Source organism: Dendrobates tinctorius, unplaced genomic scaffold, assembly GCF_039654945.1.
Source record: "Dendrobates tinctorius isolate UK_male_01 unplaced genomic scaffold, ASM3965494v1 ptg000127l, whole genome shotgun sequence".
Taxonomy (NCBI): Eukaryota; Metazoa; Chordata; class Amphibia; order Anura; family Dendrobatidae; genus Dendrobates; species Dendrobates tinctorius.
Window position 1 is genome coordinate 13,862,199 of NW_027361795.1, and position 23,738 is coordinate 13,885,936.

At 41.1% G+C, this 23,738-nt stretch overlaps 1 protein-coding gene across 3 annotated transcripts in view; it reads right to left on the bottom strand.

The window, feature by feature from the left end:
• CUEDC1 (CUE domain containing 1) overlaps positions 1-23,738 on the bottom strand; it is a 183,913-nt gene that overhangs the window by 84,592 nt on the left and 75,583 nt on the right. For 2 of the 3 annotated variants that reach the window (XM_073542529.1, XM_073542527.1), the window contains exons 3-5: positions 21,087-21,139; positions 12,898-13,375; positions 11,555-11,682 (exon numbers count right to left, since the gene is read on the bottom strand). In XM_073542529.1, the coding sequence (XP_073398630.1) occupies positions 11,555-11,682; positions 12,898-13,179 (410 nt within the window). In that variant the 5' untranslated portion in view covers positions 13,180-13,375; positions 21,087-21,139. The remainder of the gene's footprint in view (positions 1-11,554; positions 11,683-12,897; positions 13,376-21,086; positions 21,140-23,738) is intronic. The other variant, XM_073542528.1, reaches the window with a different exon arrangement.

The following is a 23,738-nucleotide window of genomic DNA, read 5'->3' on the forward strand; positions in this document are numbered from 1 at the left end:
GTTGTCAAACATTTGGGGACCCACTTTTCAGATAGCTTCTTCCTTGCAGAAACAAGAATTTTATCACTCCTCTGCGCTCATTTGCTGTGAATATTGCATTAGACTCCACCATTTTGTTTTCCCGTGTGCTTAAAATACTGTTGCCATAAGCTACAAACACAAAATTTTGAAAACATATATTAGACACATGAGGCTTTCATGTGATGTAACATTCGTTACCATAGAAACAAACAAACAAAAAAAAAAAAAAAAAAAGATCACAAAGCCGAAGACTTAGCAGCCACTCGTATAACGTAAAAAAATCAAAATGTCAAATGCTTCTTTTTGGTTGCAGCACATCCCCTAAAAATGCAATAAACAGAGATCAGAACACTGTATGTACCCAAAAAGGGTATCAATAACAATATGAGCTCAAAGCATAAATAAAAGCTCTTGCACAGGTCCATTGATGAAACACTAACAAAAATAAAGGCTTCATAAGATAGTTACACAAACCATTTTTTTTTACAAAGTTATGATTTTTTTTTTTACCCACTAAAGCCAAAGAAAAAAAAGTTAGTTTGCTAACTGTGCCCCTGGGCTTAACTGACAGACGGCCCCAATGAAGAACCACTGTTAATCAGTGCCGGGTTACAGTCACCGTTCTGTTTACTCAGAGCAGTGACTAAACACAGAATGCTGCTGGAGGGAATGAGGATCACTTTCTCCAGGCAGTGTTTGGCTTAGTGCGAGCGCCGGGCATGTATAGAGTTTTTTCTTGAGTGTGTTTGTATGTATATGCGATATATATATATATATAATATCACACATACTCAATATAATATTTGGTCAAGAGTTGAATAAGGGAATGATAAATGCAGGGACAAGAGACTTCATGTTTCTACACAGAGTAGAGAAAACAGAAAAATAATCTCGGTTGAAAGGCAAAGCAAGCAACTATAAGTACACTGTGCTATACACTATGATTTCAATATATTAAGAGAATAAAATCTTTGATGGGAGTGCTTCTTTAAGAGTCAAAAGTTGGAATAGTGCTGTCTTTTTCCCAAACAGAGAATACTAAGCTGCATAAAACATCACACTTGCTGCTTATGTGCATAAAATGCTATACAAAATTCTAATAAAAGTTAAAGGCGCTAGAGAATCTCTTTATGCCGAAAGCTAAGTAAATAAATGTGCCACGGGTTTACCGCGACAGAGAGGAGCCAGAAGACTGCAGCGTCGGATTTCTCCTATTCGTGGTGTAAATTTAATTCGGTGGTGCAGGGGGTTAATCTGCTCTGTTGAGAGCTCCTGGAGTGAAGGCTCTCAGCTGTGCACTGTTAGCCATTCTCATCTCCTATATAAACTGGGCCCTGGTTAGCATCATTGTCAGAGAAAGCTTATGCTGCATGGCTGAAGGCTGTTGTTGGTTATTATAGGAGAAGGCGGTTGATGGGTTTATTCTACTTTGGTTTATATGCAATCCTCTGTTAAATGTGTGAGTATATTTGTAGGTTTGGTAATTTTTGTTACCCCTGTTCATATTAGGCCTGTTTCACACTTCAATCTTTTAGAATCAGTCACAATCAGTCAAAGTGTTGAAAAAAACAGATGCTGTGCAGATTGTAAAAAACTGATACTGTTTTTTTTACGGATCCGTCGAAGCAGCAGTTGGTGGAATTTTAAAGGGACAGAAATCTGGAAATAGAGAGAGAGAGAGAGATATTATGTGCCAGAATGGCTGTGGGGGTTAAATTAAATGAAGAGGAATTGTTCCGGGCATGCTCAGTTTGAAAAATCGGAATCCAGCGACGGATCCTTCGCCCATAGGCTTCCATTGTATCCAACGACGGATAGCGCAGGATCCGTCGCTGTCCGACTTTTCAACGTACACAAAAAACGCTACTCTGTCCGCTGTCTCTTGCCGACAGACAAAGATTTTCTGACGGATCCGTCAAAAGACGGATGAAACGTAAGGGCCATCCGTCACAATCCGTCACTGATACAAGTCTATGAGAAAAAAACAGATCCAGCAAGAAAAAATGCTGGATCCATTTTTTTCATAAAAACGATGGATTGTGACTGATGGCAAAAAACTGAAGTGTGAAACAGGCCTTACCTTGTTAGTCTGGTTGATGTACTCTGGGTACTACTACTCCCTTCTTCTCTGGGTGGGGGAAGGGTACAGACTGAGAGCGGATTCAGGAGCCAAGGCAAGGCACTTGGCCCCAGCATCTTCACCATCAGAAGTAATCCAGGGAACAGGGCGAGCTAGGGCGCCCCTAGCATTAGAGATAGAGAAGGAGCCCCTGGTCCCAGAACACCCAACAACAGAGTCGTGACAAAATGTAGCTAAAATATAACTATCCCCTATGATAGGTGCATAGAATCCTGCATGTAAAAAATATCCTATGCCTACCTGTGCATAGATGTGAGATGGGTTGTTCACAGATCTGTTAGAAAATAGAGATGATTCAATGAAAGAGAATTAGCTGAGCAAGGAACAACCTGTCAGACCTCGATCCATGATGCTTTTTGTGCCTCTAGTGCTCACTGCTCAAGCCAGCTGCACTAGTTGAAAATTCTTGGAGAACAGGAGAAGTGCCAGAAGACTGGAGAAGAGCAAATGTTGTTCCTATCTTCAAAAAGGGGAAGAAGGTGGACCCAGGCAACTATAGGCCGGTGAGTCTGACTTCTATACCAGGAAAGATCTTTGAACAGATTATTAAACAACATGTATGTCAATACCTGGATAAGAATGAAGTGATTAAACAGAGTCAGCATGGGTTTGTAACTAATACGTCATGTCAGACTAACTTAATTTCCTTCTATGACGGTATCACTGATTGGGTGGATCAAGGAAATGCTGTAGATATAGTATATCTTGACTTCAGCAAAGCATTTGACAAAGTCTTTCATACAATCCTTATTGAAAAAATGACTAAGTATGGAATGGACAAGGCAACTGTTAAGTGGATTCATAACTGGCTTGGTGATCGGACCCAGAGAGTGGTCGTAAATGGCTGCACATCCAGTTGGAAGAATGTCTCAAGTGGGGTACCACAGGGCTCTGTCCTGGGCCCTGTATTGTTCAACATCTTTATCAACGATTTAGATGAAGGAATTGAGGGTAAACTGATTAAATTTGCTGATGACACAAAGCTGGGAGGGATAGCTAATACTAGAGAAGAGAGAGAGAGGATTCAAAAAGATTTAAATAAACTGGAGAAGTGGGCAGCAACTAACAGAATGGTTTTTAACAGGGAGAAATGCAAAGTACTACATCTGGGCAATAAAAATGAAAAAAGCATATACAGAATGGGAGGAATAGGGCTTAGTGACAGCACATGTGAAAAAGACTTGGGTATACTAATAGATCACAGACTGAATATGAGTCAACAGTGTGATGCAGCAGCAAAAAAGGCAAATGCAGTTCTAGGATGTATTAACAGAAGCATACAGTCTAGATCACGTGAAGTCATTATTTCCCTCTACTCCTCTTTGGTCAGACCTCATCTGGAATATTGTGTCCAGTTTTGGGCACATTTTAAAAAAGACATCAACAAACTGGAGCAAGTTCAGAAAAGAGCGACCAGAATGGTGACCGGTCTGCAAACCCTGTCTTATGAGGAAAGGTTGCAGGATTTGGGATTGTTTAGTTTGCAAAAGGGAAGACTGAGAGGAGACTTAATAGCTGTCTACAAATATCTAAAGGGCTGTCACATTTTTGAAGGATCAGCTTTATTCTCATTTGCACAAGGAAAGACTAGAAGCAATGGGATGAAACTGAATGGGAGGAGACACAGATTAGATATTAGAAAAAACTTTTTGACAGTTAGAGTGATCAATGAGTGGAACAGGCTGCCATGAGAAGTGGTGAGTTCTCCTTCAATGGAAGTCTTCAAACAGAGGCTGGACAGGCATCTGACTCGGATGATTTAGCGAATCCTGCTTTGAGCAGAGGGTTGGACCAGATGGCCCAGGAGGTCCCTTCCAACTCTACGATTCTATGATTCTATGATTCTAGTTTGAGACACTCCAAAAAAAGAACTGCTACTTTCTGTAAGGCTGTGTACCCACGATGCGATTTTTAAGAGTTTTTGCCGCGATTTTCGGCGTGAAAACGCTGCGAAAACGTTTAAAAATTGTGTACAGAACGCACCCCATGCATTCCTATGGCATTCCGCACATGCTGTGCTAATGCTGCGCTTTTTTCCGTAGCGGAAACGCATCGCGGAAAAAAATTGCAGTATGATCATTCTTTTGTGAGGAATCGCAAAGAACTGCCGCGATTCCGCATCCATAGTAATGCATGAGAATCGATTACTTCCCGCATGTGGCTATGCCCACCATGCGCGAAGTTAAGCGTCTCGTGTGGTTGGTACCCACGGTGTGGAGGAGAGGAGACTGTCCTCCAGGCCCTGGGTACCATACCCCTGTAAAAAAAAAAAAGAATAAAAAATAAAAAATCGGGGTATATTTACCTTCCGACATCCCGCGCTGCATTCCCGGCCTAAGCGTTCCCAGTAATGACTTGCGGCAAGGTCCTGTGATGACGTAATCTCACGTGACTCTAGCGGTCTCGCGAGATCGCTATAGTAACACGAGACCAACGTCATCACAGGTCTCGCAAGGCATCGCTGGGAACGCTGAGGTCCGGGATGGCAGCGCGGGACGTCGGAAGGTAAATATACCCCGATTTTTTTATTTTTTTATAATTTTTAACATTTTATCTTTTACTATTGATGCCGCATAGGCGGCCTCAATAGTAAAAAGCTGGTCACACTTGTCAAACACTATGTTTGACGAGTGTGACCAACCTGTCAATCACTTTCCAAGCGATGCTTCAAATCGTTTGGAAAGTGCTTGAGAAAATCGCAGGAAAATCGCGGTGAAATCGCGCGGAAAAAAACGCGCAATTTCTGGGAAGGAGTCCGGTTTTCAGTGTGCGTTTTAACACGCAACGTGGGCACATAGCCTAAAAGTGACATCACCTTTAACCCCCTTCACAACCGATGATGTATAGGTATATCATAGATTGTGTCTCTCCCTTAGATGTGGGCATGCATCTTTGATGGTACATGACAGCTGATCTGATCATCTGACATGTGCCGCTAACAGCTGTGGGAGTTATCGGGATCTTCCCGAAGCTGTTAACCCATTAAATGCCGCTTTCAAATGCTGACAGCGGCATTTAACTTGCATTTCCGGCAACTGTGCCAGAAATCCGCCCATCGGTGACCCCCATCATGTGATCGAGGGTCATCGATGGGTTGGCATGACAACCAGAGACCTCTATGGTTGTCATGGATCCTGGACCTCTATTGTTGTCACTTCTGGACTGCTATGAGCGCCACTTGGTGGTCGGCGCTCATAGCAAGTCAGCAATTATGCTACATACAGGTAATCTGATCACTGCCTGAATGTAGAAGAGACGATTGGGTTATGGCAGCTTCTAGTCTCCCATGGAGACTACTGAAGCATGCCAAAAGTGAAAAAAAAAAATTTTTAAAATATAAAACTGAGGCTGGTTTCACATTTGCGTTTTTTAGCGCTGGAAAAAAACGCTAACCTGCGCATGCGTTTTTTCCCCTATATTTAACATGGGTGCGCATACCTGCGCGCTTGTAAGCGCATGTATGCGATTTTCATGCGCTGCGTTTTTTTGGGGTGTGCGATTGGATTTTCCAGACGCATCATGTTGCATTTTTTGGCCCTGCAAAAATCGCATGCGCACATATGCGCACGTTTTGCGCTAAAAATGGCCATTATAGCCTATGGATGCGCATATGTGCGCACTGGCATGCTCATGTAAGCGTTTTTTTGCATATGCGTTTTTTTTTTTTAACCATGGAATTTAGGGGTTTGAGTTAGAGTTAGGGTTAGTTAAGGGGGTTTAGGGTTAGGGTTAGGGTCAGGGTCAGGGTTAGGGTTGTGTTTTGGGTCAGGGTTAGGGTTAAGTATGGTTTGGTTAAGGGTTAGGGTCAGGGTTAGGGTCAGGATTAGGGTTAAGTATGGTTTTGTTAAGGGTTAGGGTCAGGGTTATGGTTAGGGTTAGGGTCAGGGTTAGGGTTAGGGTCAGGGTTAGGGTTAAAGTATGGTTTTGTTAAGGATTAGGGTCAGGGTTAGGGTCAGGATTAGGGTTAAGTATGGTTTGGTTAAGGGTTAGGGTCAGGGTTAGGGTTAGGGTCAGGGTTAGGGTTAGGGTCAGGGTTAAGTATGGTTTTGTTAAGGATTAGGGTCAGGGTTAGGGTCAGGATTAGGGTTAAGTATGGTTTGGTTAAGGGTTAGGGTCAGGGTTAGGGTTAGGGTTAGGGTTAGGGTCAGGGTCAGGGTTAAGTATGGTTTTGTTAAGGATTAGGGTCAGGGTTAGGGTCAGGATTAGGGTTAAGTATGGTTTGGTTAAGGGTTAGGGTTAGGGTTAGTAAAGTCATGGTTTGGGTAGTGTGAGGGGCCACCTAAAAATGTTGGAAAAAACCGCAAACGCGGTAAAAACGCACTAAAAACGCATACAAACGCTTAAAAACGCTGCGTTTTTTTCATGCATGCTCATAAAAATGCTTGAAAAAATCGCAGCAGTTGTATGCTTTTGTATGCGTTTTTTCAATGCGTTTTTTTGCGGGAAAAACGCGCTGCAAAAAAAAGCAAGTGTGAAACTAGCCTGAACCTAGTAAAAAAGCAAAACAATTGTGGGTTGCAATTTTTTTGCAATTTTACCGCACTTGGATTTTTTTTTTCAGTGTTCCAGGACACGATATGTTAAAATCAATGGTGTTGTTCAAATGTACAACTCTTCCCACAAAAAACAAGCCCTTACTCAGCCATATTGATAAAAAAAAAAAGTTATGGGAAGGAGAGCAAAAAAACAAAAATGCAAAACCAAAAATAACTTCGGTCCATCTGTCACATGATCACGCAGCGCCGATGGGTTGGCATGACAGCCAGGGAGGGGGTCAGTAGAAGACCCTGTGCTTGTCATTGCAGATCTCCTATGAATGCTGGCCTGAAGCCAATGTTCATAGGAAATGATCGTTTTTGCTACGACTTTTGCTTTGTTATTGGCTGTGAAGGGGTTAAAATGTTATCAATATAGTTAATCCTGAATGAAATGTTATTCCTAAGGCCCTACAACACAGAATAATGTTGACCAAACCCGAACCAAAATTGCGTCCGACACTATAGTATGATGGTGCAAATTGTGCCAGCTGACTGTTCGTTCTGGAAGATGTGGCATATTGTTTCCTTGGCTTATTCTCCCATGTGTCATATCGAACACAGGAACATGCAGCCGAGCAAGAACTCCTGTGAATGGGGGAGTCAGCCGAGATAGAAGTCGGCTGAACAATCGACCAAAGCATTGTCTGTCCCTCAACCGTCTAATGTGTATGGGGATCTTTTGTCTTGTTAGGTTCATGTGCAGTTTTGCTGCGGAGGTAAAGAGAATCTGCCAGAGCACAAGTTCCTCACTGTTCGGCTGCTCCATGATTTCAGCTTATTGGAATGCAGAGATTTAATTACCAAATAAACAGAAGCAGTTTTGGGGTTTTCCAGCAAGTGGCAGCATCTGTGCACACAGCTGATGGTGAAATCACTGCCATGACAGTCTGCTGCTATACTTATTGTGCTCCATGTTATGTGCACATTTCTCTGGCTCTCAGATTGGTACATACAGTGCCTTGCTAAAGTATTCGGCCCCCTGGAACTTTTCAACCTTTTCCCACATATCATGCTTCAAACACAAAGATACCAAATGTAAATTTTTAGTGAAGAATCAACAACAAGTGGGACACAATTGTGAAGTTGAACGAACTTTATTGGTTATTTTAAATTTTTGTGGAATGTCAAAAACTGAAAAGTGGGCCGTGCAATATTATTCAGCCCCTTTAACTTAATACTTTGCTGCGCCACCTTTAGCTGCGATTACAGCTGCAAGTCGCTTGGGGTATGTCTCTAAGAAACCAGGATTGAGATTATTTGCCTTAAATGGACAATTAAGTTCACTTTAAAGGGCTTTTCTGGGAATACACTTTTTATGTTGAAAAACGTATGCTGCTAAGGATGTTATTGTCTAGCCCATGTCAAACAAAATAAACTTATTTATGCTACATCAGTTTGCATCACCACAAATAAAGGAAGACTTGAGCCTTAAGGTACATTACACAATCTGTCCCAGCTCCGTACATTTTGCCTCAGTTGGCTGAAAACACCAAAAGTTGCACTAAATTTGAACAATGTTAGGCTGGTTTCACATTTGCGCTTTTATGCGCAGCGCATCGTGCGCACCCGTGCGCATGCGCACTGCGCACCTATGTTTAACATGACGTGCGCATGGTCTTGCGCACACTTGCGTTTTCGTGCGCATGCGTTTTTTTGTCTTTTGCGCCAGGCGCGCCAGACGCAACATGTTGCATTTTTTGGTGCGCCCTGTCTCGGCAAAAAAACGCATGCGCACTCTTGTGCACGGAATGCGCAAAAACAACACATTGACGCCTATGGGAACGCATGCGTGCGCATGGTCTTGCGCACGGTTGCGTTTTTTTGCGCATGCGTTTTTGAGTGAAACAAGTCTAGAATGTTCTCTAGACAATGGAAAAAATGTCACACCTAAAAACGCATGTGCATAAAAAAAACGCAAACGCATGCAAAAACGCATGTAAAACGCAAGCAACGCTGCGTTTTTTTGACGCATCAGCGTGCGCATGACGTTAAAAAAACACGCGTTTGTTTTGTGTTTTTCTTTGCGTTTTTTATGCGCACGATGCACTGCGCAAAAAAACGCTAATGTGAAACTAGCCTTACAAACTGCAAAAAAAAAAAAAATAATGATACTTTTCAAAGTGTTTCTAGCCCAAATAATGCAGGCTCTAATGAGACAGTCAGTGGTATAAGGGTGACTCACAGGACAGCCATCTCCTGAGTGCCTGCACCACACGTGATGACCGGCTGCTCCTGGCCTGGACAATCAATGACTCGCAGATGTTCCAGCACTTTGCTCTAGCTGGGTAAGGTTCTGATCAAACTCTCATTGATGATTCCTGCCTGCTCTTTCATGTATATTCTTTGCATCATAAATATCAAACTTTGGGCTGGCCTTCTTAACCCCTTATTGATCCAGCCGTTTTTCCGCCTTGCTTCCAAAAGCCATAACTTAAGTTTTCCCATCAAAACAGACATGAGGTCTGTCTCATGTAGGATGAATGGCACAATATACTGCAATCATTGTTATATAGCGCTCTGTTCTTACAATGGCTCATTCTGCCCTTCTAGCCAGTTAAATCTTCTATACTCCACATGATAAAAATCTGAATAGCTGAATCCTTCTAAGCTCTATGTAGAAACAGGAGGTCAATTCTCCCTGTATGAGTCATAAGTCACTGCAAAAGTCCCTGGCAGGGGGAGGAGGAGGAGCAGCCAAATCAGGAGATGAAGAGGGGAATGATAAATGCAGGAAATAGAGACGTCCCATTTCTACATAGGGCAGAGAAAAGTAAGCTGGGTACAATAGGAAAATGAGCACTTGTAAATGCAGAGTTATGTAACATGATGACTGCAATATATTAGGATGATAAAACCTTTGGTGTGAATGCTTCTTTAATTTACAATAACTGTACCAGTAGGACAAACGAAAAATGCTTTGTGGAGCAGAACTGAGAAAAAAACAAACTAACAAAATAAAACAGTGGGTTGTAACATCATATTCGAAGAGCCATAACTTTTTTTTGGCAAAAGGCAGAATGAAATCTACGAGGGCATATTTTTGGTGTATGACCTGTAGTTTTTTATTTTTATATTTTGTGGGTCTTTTTTAATCATTTTACACTAATTGTTTTTTAGTTGAACTTTGATTTTGTCACAAATTAGACTATAATATAAGATGGCTCAGGTGAAGAGAAATAATTCTACAATCCTTCATTTTATACAAAGCTCATTATATAGTCTGCTACCCACTGTAATACAGAGGCTAAAGGCACAAACATTTAATGGAACCCTATGCCAAAAATGCATTTTAGCTATTAAAAAAAAAATACATTTAAAGTGAATTTGTCAGCTAGGTTTTGCTATTTATTCTGACAGTAGCATGATGTTGGACAGAGACACTGATTCCAGCAATGTCTCACTTACTGGACTGTGTTGTTGCTTCAATAAAATCAGTGTTTTATGAGAAGTCCTCTAGTTTTATCACTAAAGGACTAGTTGTCTCATGCTGTGTAGACCTTTCTGCTGTGTGTAATCCCACCCCCACCAATTAGCTATGTTATGCCAATGTACAGTGTACCCAGAAAGCTGCCAATCAGTGGTGAGTGCGGGGGTTCAGCATTAAAACACCACCCAGCGGGTTTTTTTATTGCAGTGCCGAAGTGGCCCTTCTAATCTAAGGTCCCTGACACAAATATTATACTCACCTGCCGCCATCTTCACCTTCTATCGCTGACGCTCCCGTTAGTCTCTGGCAGTTTGTGGCCTGCCAGATAGCTCCAGTGTTTGCTCGAGCAAGCTGGAGATCACTTCTTATTGCAAGACTATGCAGCCTCATTCTAGCTCTTATAGATTTGCACTGAGCACTTGTAACCGTTACTTCCAGACAGTCAAAACTTGCGGTTAAAGATGGTGCTGTGGGTATAGAACGGCGTTGGAAAAAGGTTGTGGACAAGTTTAAAACCACAGACAAGGATCTTAGGTTAGAAGCACCACTTCAGGGTCTAAAAAATGCTGGAGAGATGCTTTTGGATAACTGCTAGATCTGCAGCAGTGAAAACAGTGATTTTATCAAAATTTCAGCATGCAGACCAGTAAGTGATACATCACTGGAATCTTGGTATTTGTAACTACATCAGATTACAGATTACATTGCAAAAACCTAATGGTAAATTCCCTTTAGGATATGTCCACACATTGCAGATTGCTGTGCGGAATTTTCCAAGCGGAATCTGCATCTTTTGGCAGAATTCGCAGGTCAAAATCTTGCGGATTTGGCATGCATTTTTACACCTGCGGATTCCTATAATGGAATGGGTGTAAAAACACTGCGGAATCCGCACAAAGAATTGACATGCTGCGGGGGAAAAAATGCTGCGTTTCTGTGATTTTTCCGCAGCATGTGCACAGCGTTTTTTTCCCCATAGAATAACATTGTACTGTAAATCACTTGCGGATCCGCAGCAAATCCGCAACGTGTGCACATACCCTTAAATTATTAAAAAAGCCACAAAGCTACTGTATGCTTAGGCCGTATAGGCATAGTATCACAACAGACATTAATTCCATAACCACATGATAAGCCATAAATATCTAAGCACTAAGCACCATTTAAGCACTGCAGGTTTTGAAAGGAAGTTGGAAAGTTGTAGTTTCACAAGAACACAAGAATGAGACAAAATCTGCAGCATATGAATTCTTGTAAAAGTCAGGTATTGGGGCCCAGCAAAGCCAGGCCACCTCAAGACGCAGCAGTATATTAAATATCATGCTAAGGATTGACTGCTGTTTGTAGTAACATAGCTCTAACGCCAATTGTCAATAAGGATGAATACATCAAGTTACTTATGTTCTAAGAGCATATGCACCAACCTACCGAGGTGGAGGAGTAGGTGGGGTTTGTGGATGAGGTCTATCCGACAAATGCACATCATAGGTGGGGGGAGAATACACAGGGGGAGGTTCCTCATCAGAACTGTCTGGTTCTAGAGTCCTTTCCAGAATCTGGAAAACAAAAACAGATGAAAAGCAAAAACAATGCCCAGTGCAACACTTTAGTGTACATAAGACCGGAACCAAAGAATATGGTAAAATATGATAAAACTGCAGGATTTATTGCTTATGATTTTACTACAGATATGTCTATACATGGAGAACCTAGTCTGATTGGTAAATTTGATTAATTCAAAAATTATTGTACTTTCAGCAAATTAAAGGGGTGGTCCAAAATTAATTTTAATCCTAAATGTCTATTTATTGCAATAATCTAATCTCTTTTCTAACATAATTTATTAAAAAGTCCCTAAAGTTCCATTTCTAATCAAACTGCTTAATTTTTTATATTTACCTACTTCTGTTTTGATATTTTATTTGAGAATTCCCAGTGCATGCTGTGATACGCAAATTGGACACCATCAGGGGGGCAGTCATCGGAGACATTCATTTCAGTGGCTGGGCTAGTCCCTGCTGTACTGCTGAGCATGTGTCGGTTGTAACTTCCTACATATGTGGAGTACAAGTTACATTGTTACTGTACAATATTCTTTTCAATGCACATTGACAGTGCGCTTCCTTGCTGGCTCTGATGAGATCTGAGGATCCAACAAGAGAGCGCACTGTCAATGCGCATTGTAAGAAAAAACATGGCCAGCAACCGGAAATTGCTCTCTAATACGGCATAGTCCACAAGAAAAACAAACTAAACAGGGTCATCACGGGACCTACGCCCTACTTTTAGAACTTGCCATTACACTTTTGAGTACTGGTCAAAAGATGACAAAACTAAGAAAACCATTTGTATAACCATTGGTCTAAACCAGTACAGCAGCCTATAGGCAATATTGAAAAAGAGATCAATATGAGATTGGTGGGACCAACACCTGAGTATGTAATCATATAAAGCAGCACAGCACAGCTCGATACTGTTTATTGGCCCTGCGCCAAGGACTGCAGCTTGGATCCTACTCAAATGAACATGGATTATTACTTAGAATAACTCATCAATATCAAAGCAGTGGACAACCCCTTCATAAGCATCTCTAGCTAGTATATCTGTTGTAGTACACTAAGACGAAGCAATCAGAACCTAAACCACGGATAACTCCTTTAACATTCAACATTTATGGGAATCTGCCCTTTAATTTAAAAGCATACTAAAAACACACAAAAGGTGGAACCTACAATTAAAGTTCTAAAAGAAAAGTGAAAATCGAAGATAACCTCTGGAGGAATGCTGTCATCAGAGTCGGAACTGTCATCCAATCCACCATCATCCAAGTTCATCTGTAACAGTTGGTCAATAGTGGCGTCCACTGCTCCATTGTTAGCCCTCAATACACACTCAATGATGTCATATTCCATGTTAGGAAACATGGTCTTAAAATCCTCCATAGCCTGATTAAATTCCAATCTGTGCACAGGGCGGCTGTTGTTAAGTTCCTGAGTAGAAGAGCTTCCTCTTGCGCTCCCATTGCTGTTGCTTCTACGGAACAGACTTGTCATTTTTGATAACTTTTTTTGAAAAATGTTTATAACTTATAGACGCTCAACCATGGAAGACAAATAGTGAGCTTGGGACATGGTTTCCTGTCAAGAGGTTATATTAGCCTCTTTGTTGCTGGCATGACATGGGTACCTCCAAGTCATAAGCAATCCTTGCACAGTTGAGTGTGCTTACAGGCTGTCCGAAAACTGGTGTCTGTAGATACAAAATATCTATGGTTAAAATAGAATAACATACCATTTATGGACTTTCCAGAAGATTTTAATTAACAGAGCTGCATTCATGCCTTTCTGTCGTACTTGAAACTGAACTAAATTATGCTCCCACATAATAGTGAAGGAATCTGGAAATCTGTGGATTAAAAATGCACAAAGTGAGATCCATGAAACAACTCCGTGTGTTTGAATGTGGGCTGCCACAAAGTGTAATTGGCTTCACCCCCACCACCTATTACTCCGTGTGAATGAGGATTATGCGACTCTGCACATCAAACTCTTGGGGAAGAAAATTTGGATCCAATTATTAAGAGGCATCAGCCTACAATGTGAAGCCGGGTGGCTACAGATAAACTTACATAAGACAAGAAAATACCATAAAAAAAAATTTAAGCAATTTATACTCTTCACTGGTGACAAAACATTGGACTTTATCCATCCATAGTTAGGTTCTAGTATTTATGCACAAGAGGTAAAGCCCCAACCTAACCAACTATAGATATGGATCAATCCATCACGATAATTTTATTACTAGGCCTCAAACATAGAAGAAAGACAATTACTATACAACATTATTTCCGTTAATTATGTTTGCTGTATTCTTATCATACACACTTATTCTAATCTTCATTCATTCTCCTTAGTGCTCCCAAGTCCTTCCTTATATCATACACACTTATTCTAACCTTCATTCATTCTTCTTAGTGCTCCCTAGTCCTTCCTTATATCATACACACTTATTCTAACCTTCATTCATTCTCCTTAGTGCTCCCAAGTCCTTCCTTATATCATACACACTTATTCTAACCTTCATTCATTCTCCTTAGTGCTCCCAAGTCCTTCCTTATATCATACACACTTATTCTAACCTTCATTCATTCTTCTTAGTGCTCCCTAGTCCTTCCTTATATCATACACACTTATTCTAATCTTCATTCATTCTCCTTAGTGCTCCCTAGTCCTTCCTTATATCATACACACTTATTCTAATCTTCATTCATTCATTCTTCTTAGTGCTCCCTAGTCCTTCCTTATATCACACATTCCCTCCCAGTTTTCTCGGTCCTGGACTGTTTCTCGTCGTCAGCTTCCTGCTGGCGCCGACGAGCGACGCGTGGACGCGGGCGGGAGGATGTCAGGATCGCCTCGTCTGACAGGTAAGTAGCGATCCCCGTCCCCAGCGATGTCGCTGGTGAGATCTGCCTGTGTGGCAGCTCACTAGCGACCACTTAGCGATGCAACAGCGATCCTGACCGCATCATATCGCTGGTGCATCGCTAAGTGTGACAGTACCTTTAGACTCAGACAACAGATGGGATCAGTTAGACATAAATAATTGCCTGTCTGCTTCCAGCAGTGTGTTCTACAGAACCATGCTGCGTCTGATAAGTGCTGGCACAGATTGTCAAAGCCTTTGGCAAGTAAAACCCGGAATTTCATTTTAGAACACACAAATAATTCTGACTGCTATAAATAGAAACTGCAATAAAATACACTATAGGAAACAGAGAAGCGCAATAGGGTCTTATCTGATAACAATGTTCTAAAGATAAATAAAATCCACTCACCCACTGAAGGAAAGATCAGGCATATAGAAATCGTCAGCTGCTGCACGTCCAAATGGTCAGACAAGTGACCGCCAGTAAACACTTCTAATGGAACTTAGTTTTTTGGACTTTCATGCGCTGCTTGACATATTAGACAATCCAGTTAAATTGAGAGATCAATCTTTTTTTCACATTTAATCCCAACGCATTTCAAAGTGAAAAACACTTCTTCAGGGGAAGACAAATATTTACTAAGTTCCATTAGAAGTATAAATAGAAACTGATCATTTAAATCTACAAGTTACCAAAAGTCAAGTCACAACAGTAACATTTAAATATTATATTTATTTATTTATACACACACATCCTATTTCCGAAAAGAATGGGACGTTATGTAAACTTTAAAGAAATTAAGAATGCAATGATTTGGTGATCTCTTACTATACAGTATAGCCATAATCTATTCACACCAGAACATAGGATAGATAGCAGAAGGTGAAAGTCAGACATATTTCCATCTAAGGCCGGGGTCACACTTGCGAGAAACTCACACGACTCTCGCTTCTCAATACCCGGCACTGCCGCAGGCAATCAGGACCGGAGTGTGTGGCTGCATGTATTTCTATGCTGCTGAGCCGGCGGCAGTGCCGGGTATTAACGTGCGAGATTCTCGCAAGTGTGACCCAAGCCTAATTTGGAAAATTTAACTCATTTAGAATCTGATGGCAGCAACACATCAAAAAAACATGGACATGGTTATCATACTAAACTAATTTTTATGTGTGTTTTATGTTCTGCTGTGAAAAAATATGGCTATAAAAAATTTCACATCCTTGCATCCTTTTTTTTGTTGTTGCCTAAAACACTAAGGAAATGTGTCATCTGTAACTTTAGGCCTTTTAGGGATCATTTAATTTTCAACTTGGTTAACTGTTCACAATAATAGTAATTTTGACCAGGGGTGCACAAACTTTTACATGCCAATTGCAAAAGGTATATTGTATAATATATTATATGTATTATAGATATTTTTATTTTCATTTACATTTTAAAAATCACAAAAAAGGAAAATAGGCCAATGCAAAAGTTTGGGCACCCTCAATGTTTAGTACCCCCTTTCTGAAAGTATCACAGCTTGTAAATGCTTTTTGTAGCCAGACAAGAGTCTATCAAGTCTTGTTTGAGGGATTTTCATCCATTCATCCTTGGAAAATTCTTCCAGTTCTGTGAGAATCCTCAGTCATCTTCCATTCACTGCTATTTTAAGGTCTAGCCACAGATTTTCAGTTATGTTCAGACCAGGGGACTGTGAGGGCCATTGTAAAACCTTCAGCTTGCGCCTTTTGAGGTAGTCTATTTTGGATTTTGTCATGTGTTTAGAATCATTATTCTTTTGTTGTCCTTTTCAATGTCAGCTTTATTTTTTACAGATGGAGTCATATTTGCATGAAGAATTTGTTGCAATTTCATTGAATCCATTCTTCCTTCTACTTGTAAAATGTTCCCCGTGCCATTGGCTACAACACTACCCACAAAGCATGATTGATCCACCCCCATGCTGAATGGTTGGGGAGATGTTATTTTCCTGAAAATACTGTGCCCTTTTTTCTCCACACATACATTTGATCATTGTTCTTTTGCATACTTCTGAAGCTGAATTTTACGGTGAGGACACAGGAGAGGTTTTATTCTGATGACTCTTCCATGAAGGCCATATTTGTGCAGGTGTCTCTGGACAGCAGAACAATGTACCACAACTCCAGAGTCTGCTAAATCTTTCTGAAGGTCTTTGCAGTTAAAGGGGATCTGTCATCCTTTCTATCCCCTATTAGCTGCCGGCATAGACATCGAGGGCTTATCTACAGCATTCTGTAATGCTGTAGATAAGACCCCGATGTAACCTGAAAGAGAAGAAAAACACGTTATATTATACTCACCGAGGTGGGCGGTCCGGTGGGTGTTGCGGTATGGTCCGGTGCCTCCCTTCTTCATGCGATGACGTCCTCTTCTCCCATCCTGAAATAGCTGTGGCGCAGGCGCATTGCTCTGCCATGTTGAGGGCAGAGCAGAATTCTGCAGTGCGAAGGCGCCAGACCTCTCCCGACGCCTGCGCACTGCAGGACTCTGCTCTGCCCTCAACAGGGCAGAGCAGTGCGCCTGCGCCGGAGCCATTACAGGATGGGAGAAGAGGACGTCATCGCATGAAGAAGAGAGGCGCCGGACGGGATGGAAACACCCATCGGACCGGACCGCCCACCTCGGTGAGTATAATTTAACGTGTTTTTCTTCTCTTTCAGGTTACATCTGAGGCTTATCTACAGCATTACAGAATACTGTAGATAAGCCCCTGATGTCTATGCCAGCAGCTGCAAAGCCAAAAAAGGTGACAGATCCCCTTTAAGAGGGAGCTCTGATTCACCTCTCTAGGAATCTTACAAGCAGCTCTCACTGAAATTTTGCTTGGTCTTCCAGACTTTATCTTGATCTCAAGTGTTCCTATTAACTGCCATTTCTTAATTACATTTCAAACTGAGGAAAGTAAAACTTGAAAACGCTTTGCTATCTTCTTATAGCCTTCTCATACTTTGTGGGCCTCTGCCATTTTCATTTTCAGAGTGCTAGGCAGCAGCTTGGAAGAACACATGGCTACTGTTTTTTAGCAAAAGGTTAGATGAGGCTGGGTTTTTATAAAGCTGGGATGTTTGCATCACCTGGCCTTTCCTAACGATGACCGTGAACAAGCCATAACCGCAACAGGCTAACTGAAGTCCGAAACATAAAGCAAAACCAATGAACTGGAATGTAAGCTGGTGTGCATGCAGCATGTAAGTGAATGTTCACACTGCCCGCTAAATAGACAAAACCCAAGAGAAAACCAAAATGAGCAAATACCCTGCTGTAAATAAATAAATATCAACAGTGCATGAAAATAATATAGTGTACTTGGTTAACATATTTTTGATTTAAAAAAAACATAAAAGCCATCCCATCATGGTGACTCTATTCGGGACTGTCCTAACCTACAGTACTGAAATCTTACCATATGTCTAATGACGTTTGTGTGAATAAGGGCTGAGAAAAATGGAGGATTCGACTAATATACACCAAGCTGTGGAGAGCTTTTTAAATCTAATGTCCAGCGTAAAGAAAAGGGAGGCCATGCCCCTATCTGCACAGGGTTCAGAGACAGAAATAGAAAGCAAAAGCAATGAATTGGAATGTAATATGGTGTACATGTAGCATGTAAGTGCACGTTCACACTGGCCACTAGACAGAAAAAACTTTTTTTTTTTTCTGTCTAGTGTCCAGTTGTGAACATGCACACCAGCTTGCATTCCAATTCATTGATTTTGCTTTCTGTTTCAGTCACATTTATCTGAGCACACAAATCTCCAAGGGACCAATTTCATTCTTGTAATTTTCACAATGTAAAAAAATGACTTTTTTGCCTAAAATACAAAGGAAATTATGTAACACAACTGTCGAAATTAAAGTCTCTGCCCAAACATTGTACTGCTCGCAGATTTCATAGCAAAACCTGCTGACAGATTCCATTTAATAGGCATCCTTACCACAAACACTAATCTTTATTTACTACAAATAATGATAAATCAATGTGATAAACATTATCTAATTAACAGATAAAATATACAGTACTTTCACAGCTCCAAAAATCATGTCACATTTATGTTTACATTAAATGCCCCAACAGACTTCAAGCATGGTGTACTTAGTTTATGTAATGTTTGTATATGTGTGCAAGTGTTAAAGTCTACCAAATACACCCATAATTCACTTTCTGGTTGCTGCAGCTTTAAAACAAAAAGCCTCACAAAGAAGACCAACTAACCGCAGTGCTACAATGAGAATACAAGAGCAGACAGATGCAGGCAGGCTTTCAGCATGCTTTCTCAGTCATCTTGTGTTCAGGTTGCCGGGCAACAAAGAAGCAACTGGCGCAATAAACACAACGGCACATGTCAGTAGAAAATAGCAGACATACCTTCATAAAATAGATTAATGGTCTAAAGCAGCGTGTAACACAAGATATTTCTCTGATGCCTATGAAGTGTCTGTTAACTGCTGAAAAATAAGGCTGCTTCTCTTTTTTTAAGGTGGTTTGCCCACAATACACAGCAGCATTCTTTCATGAAGTCACAAGAAAGCCTACAAAACCAAAGGACTGTCTTGTCACTTAGAGGACAGAGAGCCCGGGCAGAAGATAGGATGGAAAGAAAAGTGGACACTAACATAACAAATAACAAGTACAATAACTCTCAGTAAGAAAATACAATTGAACTAAGGGTTACACGCTGTGACTGTACAGAAGTTGACATAGGTTTGATCAATTTTGGAATTTCGACAATGCAGCAACAGTGAAATTTTCCACAATCCACATAAATAATAATGACTGCTTGTTTTACTTGGAAATATTAAAATTAGATAATTAAAAGATGAATCGAAATAGAGACTCTCCTTCATTTGAAAACATACCAGAAGAAATACCGTTGTAATAACAAAAACACTATACCCACAGTGCAGCATGGTGGAGGCAGCATCATGATTTTGCGCTGTTTCTCAGCAGCTGAAACTGCGCCTTTAGTCAAGATGGAAGGATTTTCAAACAATTCCAAATACAAAACAATTTTGCATCAAAATCAAAAGGTCTTTACTAAAAAGCTGAAGACCATGAGGAATTTCAACTTATAGCATGAAAACAACCCTAAGCAAACCTGCAAATCAACAAAAGAATGACTTTGAAACAAGATGATCAGAATTTTGGAATGGCCCAGCCAGAATACAGTCCTGAATTCAATTAAAAATCTGTGGGTTGACCTGAAGAGGGTTGTACACATGAGATGTTCTCAAATCTAACAGATTTCAAGCTCTATTGCAAAGGAAGAGTGGGCAAAGATTGCCAATTTTAGATTTGCTATGCTGATAGATTCCTACCCAAAAAGTCTGTGTCATCGGAAATTCAAAGGATATTTATTAGTTTATGGGTATGCATATTTATGCAACAACATTATTTTAGCTCTTCAATTTTCTTTTTCAACCTAAAAACATTTATTTATTTTTTTTAAACTGAGTTGTATAGCAAAAACCTGGCATTTTAACAGGAGTGTGTAGACTTTTTTATCCATTGTATTTATAAATGGTGCTATCACCAGGATAAAAACTTCGTAGTACAACATAATTATGATGTTCCCTACGTAATTGATCTTAGGTTTTTACTTGTATCCACTATATGTTCTCTTTACTACCATGTGCTATTAGGATACGACTTTTAGATTTTATTGTTAACTAGCTGAAGAGCCTGGCATTGCCCGGGAGTAATAACTTTGGTTATAACAAATTATAATGATTATCCTCCATCCCATAGTCCTGTGCCCATATACCCATCTTACATATCCTCCATCCCATAGTCCCATTCCCATATCATACATATCCTCCATCCCATAGTCCAATGCCCATATACCCATCACACATCCTCCATCCCATAGTCCTGAGCCGGGTGGTGCTGAGCAAGGAGTTCCTGGAGATGTGCTATTATGTAACCTGGCAGTGTGGCTCTGTGTGAGGCTCTGTGTGCAGCTGCTGATGCGATTTTCTACGCACCAGTAAGAATAAAGTCTGGCAGTAATAGAGGAGGGGGGATTCATTTCTGTCATGTGCTCTCTGCTCCTTTCTGGGGGGCAGACAATGGCTGGGAGCTTATGCTCTGGGGATGCTAGATTTCTCCCACTCGGTCAGTGTCTGCTGAGGTGTTGTGGAGCAGAAAAACTGTTGCTCATAGCAATCAATCACAGCTCAGCTTTCATCTTTTAAACAGCTGTGGTGAAATTAAAGATGCTTAGTGATTGGTTGATACGGGCAACACAGGCAGTGTAACCTCTTGTGGTCAAGAAGATGTGCCTATGAAATATATATATTAGATATTTATTTTATATATATATACAATTTAGATTAGATATTTATTATACGAGGCTTTTCGTGTGGAGTAAGTGTGGCTATGTGGAGTGGGCATGGCTTGATACACACATGCATACATACACTCATGTTTATATATATAGATTATTATATTGCAAATTGTAAAATATGATATTGTTAGAGGATATAGGAACTATAGGATACACAACATACCTTAGTTGGAATCCTGTGGTATCAGGCACCAAGATGCTTAATCAGACTGGGATCTGGGGAATTGAAAGGTAAAGTCATCACCTTGGATTCTTAGTCACGTTCCTAAAATCATTTATGAACATTTTGTGGAGTGTGACAGGCTGAATTACTATATACTTTAAATGAGACCACTGCTATTATGGAATACTGCTGTCATGAAGAGGTGCAGTTTTTTAGTCTGAAAAAATGTTTATGTAGGATGTTTGTATAAAAGTAGTATCCACATGAATGCCAGGACCCAAAATCCTGTAGAATGCTGCCTAGTACATCATATACCTCTGCTGGATTGGCTTCTTCTCAGTGCATCTCACTCGCAGAAAACATGTTGTATCAAATTTACCAGACTAGGCCCTAAAGTTCTATTGCTCACATGGCTATCCGCAGCTGTGACTTTAAGCTTATGCTTTGTTACTAATTACTCCCATTCTCCATTGTTGAGACTTTTGGTGAACTTGCTTTGTCCTGATGTATGTGCTCTGCAGACTCTGGGAAATGCCATCACCTGTCCCAGCCTATCTTCTGACAATACCAATCTGAGCTACTACAGCAAGGCAGAGCAGCCAGCCTTTTCATGCTGTGTCAATGTCGCAATCCCTAGTTATGACAATGATAGATGCCATACTTTGCTTTGAACAATCATTTCCAGCAGAACGGTATGCCTGTAATGCAATGGTTGCACAATAATAAGTGAGGGGAAAGTCCATCAGCAGCTGACTGTTTGCCAGGCAGTATTAATGAGGATGTGCGCTGTTCGGCTGGGAGTCACATCCACACTGTAAAGCCAGGCTAAAATGTCTCCTTTTATCCTTTTCCGGGGCTTTTGTATAATCTGGCAGAATGACCTAAGGCAAATCCCCAGAAAGAGCGGCATCATTGTTTCCCTGAATAAAAAGGCAGCATTGAAAAAGAAGCCATTATGGCCAGCCGACATTTAAGATGTCATCTTGTTTTCACAATAGTTTTTACCAACAAAATGAAAGAAGAAGAAATAAATCTCGCACGTAGCTGGAGCATGCCATTCAGATTGGTGAGGATTAGCAGGTCAGCTCCGCAGGTCATTTTCTCTGCTGTATGTGATTTTAGTCTTGCGTAAAGCCTCGTCCATTTTTATAGTAATCCAGGAAACTAGCAGCGTTTATTCTTCTTCTGAGTCAGATAAGCTAACCTTGGGCTGCATTCACACAATGCACACACTTTCTTTTATGCGGCAAAGTAAAATGATAAAAAATCAAAATGTGGCCACAACGTGTGACTACGGCCTTAGTACAAGAATATAGGAGCATGTATGTACGCACATAGCTTTTTTCTTGAATTCTTTACTGCATGAAAAATGCAGGCTATGGATAGAAAATTCCAGAGGATAGGCAGTACGTTTTTGATGCGGTATTAATTTGGTAAAAACACATCGAAAAAATGTTATTGATAAATATAAAAAAAGCACAAATGGCCTAGGTTAGCTAATTGGTGCTGAAAATCTGCAGCTTCAAAAATGAACCAAATACTGATCGTAGGAACTTAACCCAAGTCAATTTTCATGTCAGCGGGAGAAAAACTCCACCAGAAATAATGACTAAGGCCGGGATCACACATGCGAGAAACTCGGACGAGTCTCGCACCTTAAGGCTATGTGCCCACGATGCGATTTTTAAGCGTTTTTGCAGCGATTTTCAGAGCGAAAACGCAGCGAAAACGTTTAAAAATCGTGTACAGAACGCCCCCCATGCATTGATATGGAATTCCGCACATGCTGTGCTAATGCTGCGCTTTTTTCCGCGGCGGAAACGAATCGTGGAAAAAATCGCAGCATGCTCATTCTTTTGTGCGGAATCGCAAAGAATTGCCGCGATTCCGCACCCATAGGAATGCATGAGAATCGCTTACTTCCCGCATGTGGCTATGCCCACCATGCGGGAAGTTAAGCGTCTCATGTGCGGTTGGTACCCACGGTGTGGAGGAGAGGAGACTGTCCTCCAGGCCCTGGGTACCATACCCCTGTAAAATAAAGAATAAAAAATAAAAAAATCGGGGTATATTTACCTTCCGACGTTCCCAGTAATGCCTTGCGGCAAGGTCCTGTGATGACATAGTCTCGTGAGATCGCTATAGTAACGCGAGACCAACGTTATCACAGGTCTCGCAAGGCATTACTGGGAACGCTGTGGCCCGGGATGGCAGCGCGGGACGTCGGAAGGTAAATATACCCCGATTTTTTATTTTTTTTTATCATTTTTAACATTTTATCTTTTACTATTGATGCCGCATAGGCAGCCTCAATAGTAAAAAGCTGCTCACACTTGTCAAACACTATGTTTGACGTGTGTGACCAACCTGTCAATCACTTTCCAAGCGATGCTTCAAATCACTTGGAAAGTGCTTGAGAAAATCGCGGCAAAATCGCAAACAGAATCGCTGTGAAATCGCGCGGAAAAAAACGCGCGATTTCTGGGAAGGAGTCCGGTTTTTAGTGTGCGTTTTAAAACGCTACGTGGGCACATAGCCTAATACCCGGCACTGCCGCCGGCACTCGGGAGCGGAGCGTGCTGCTCCATGTATTTCTATGCAGTCGCACACTCCGATCCCAAGTGCCGGGCATTGACGTGCGAGACTCATCCG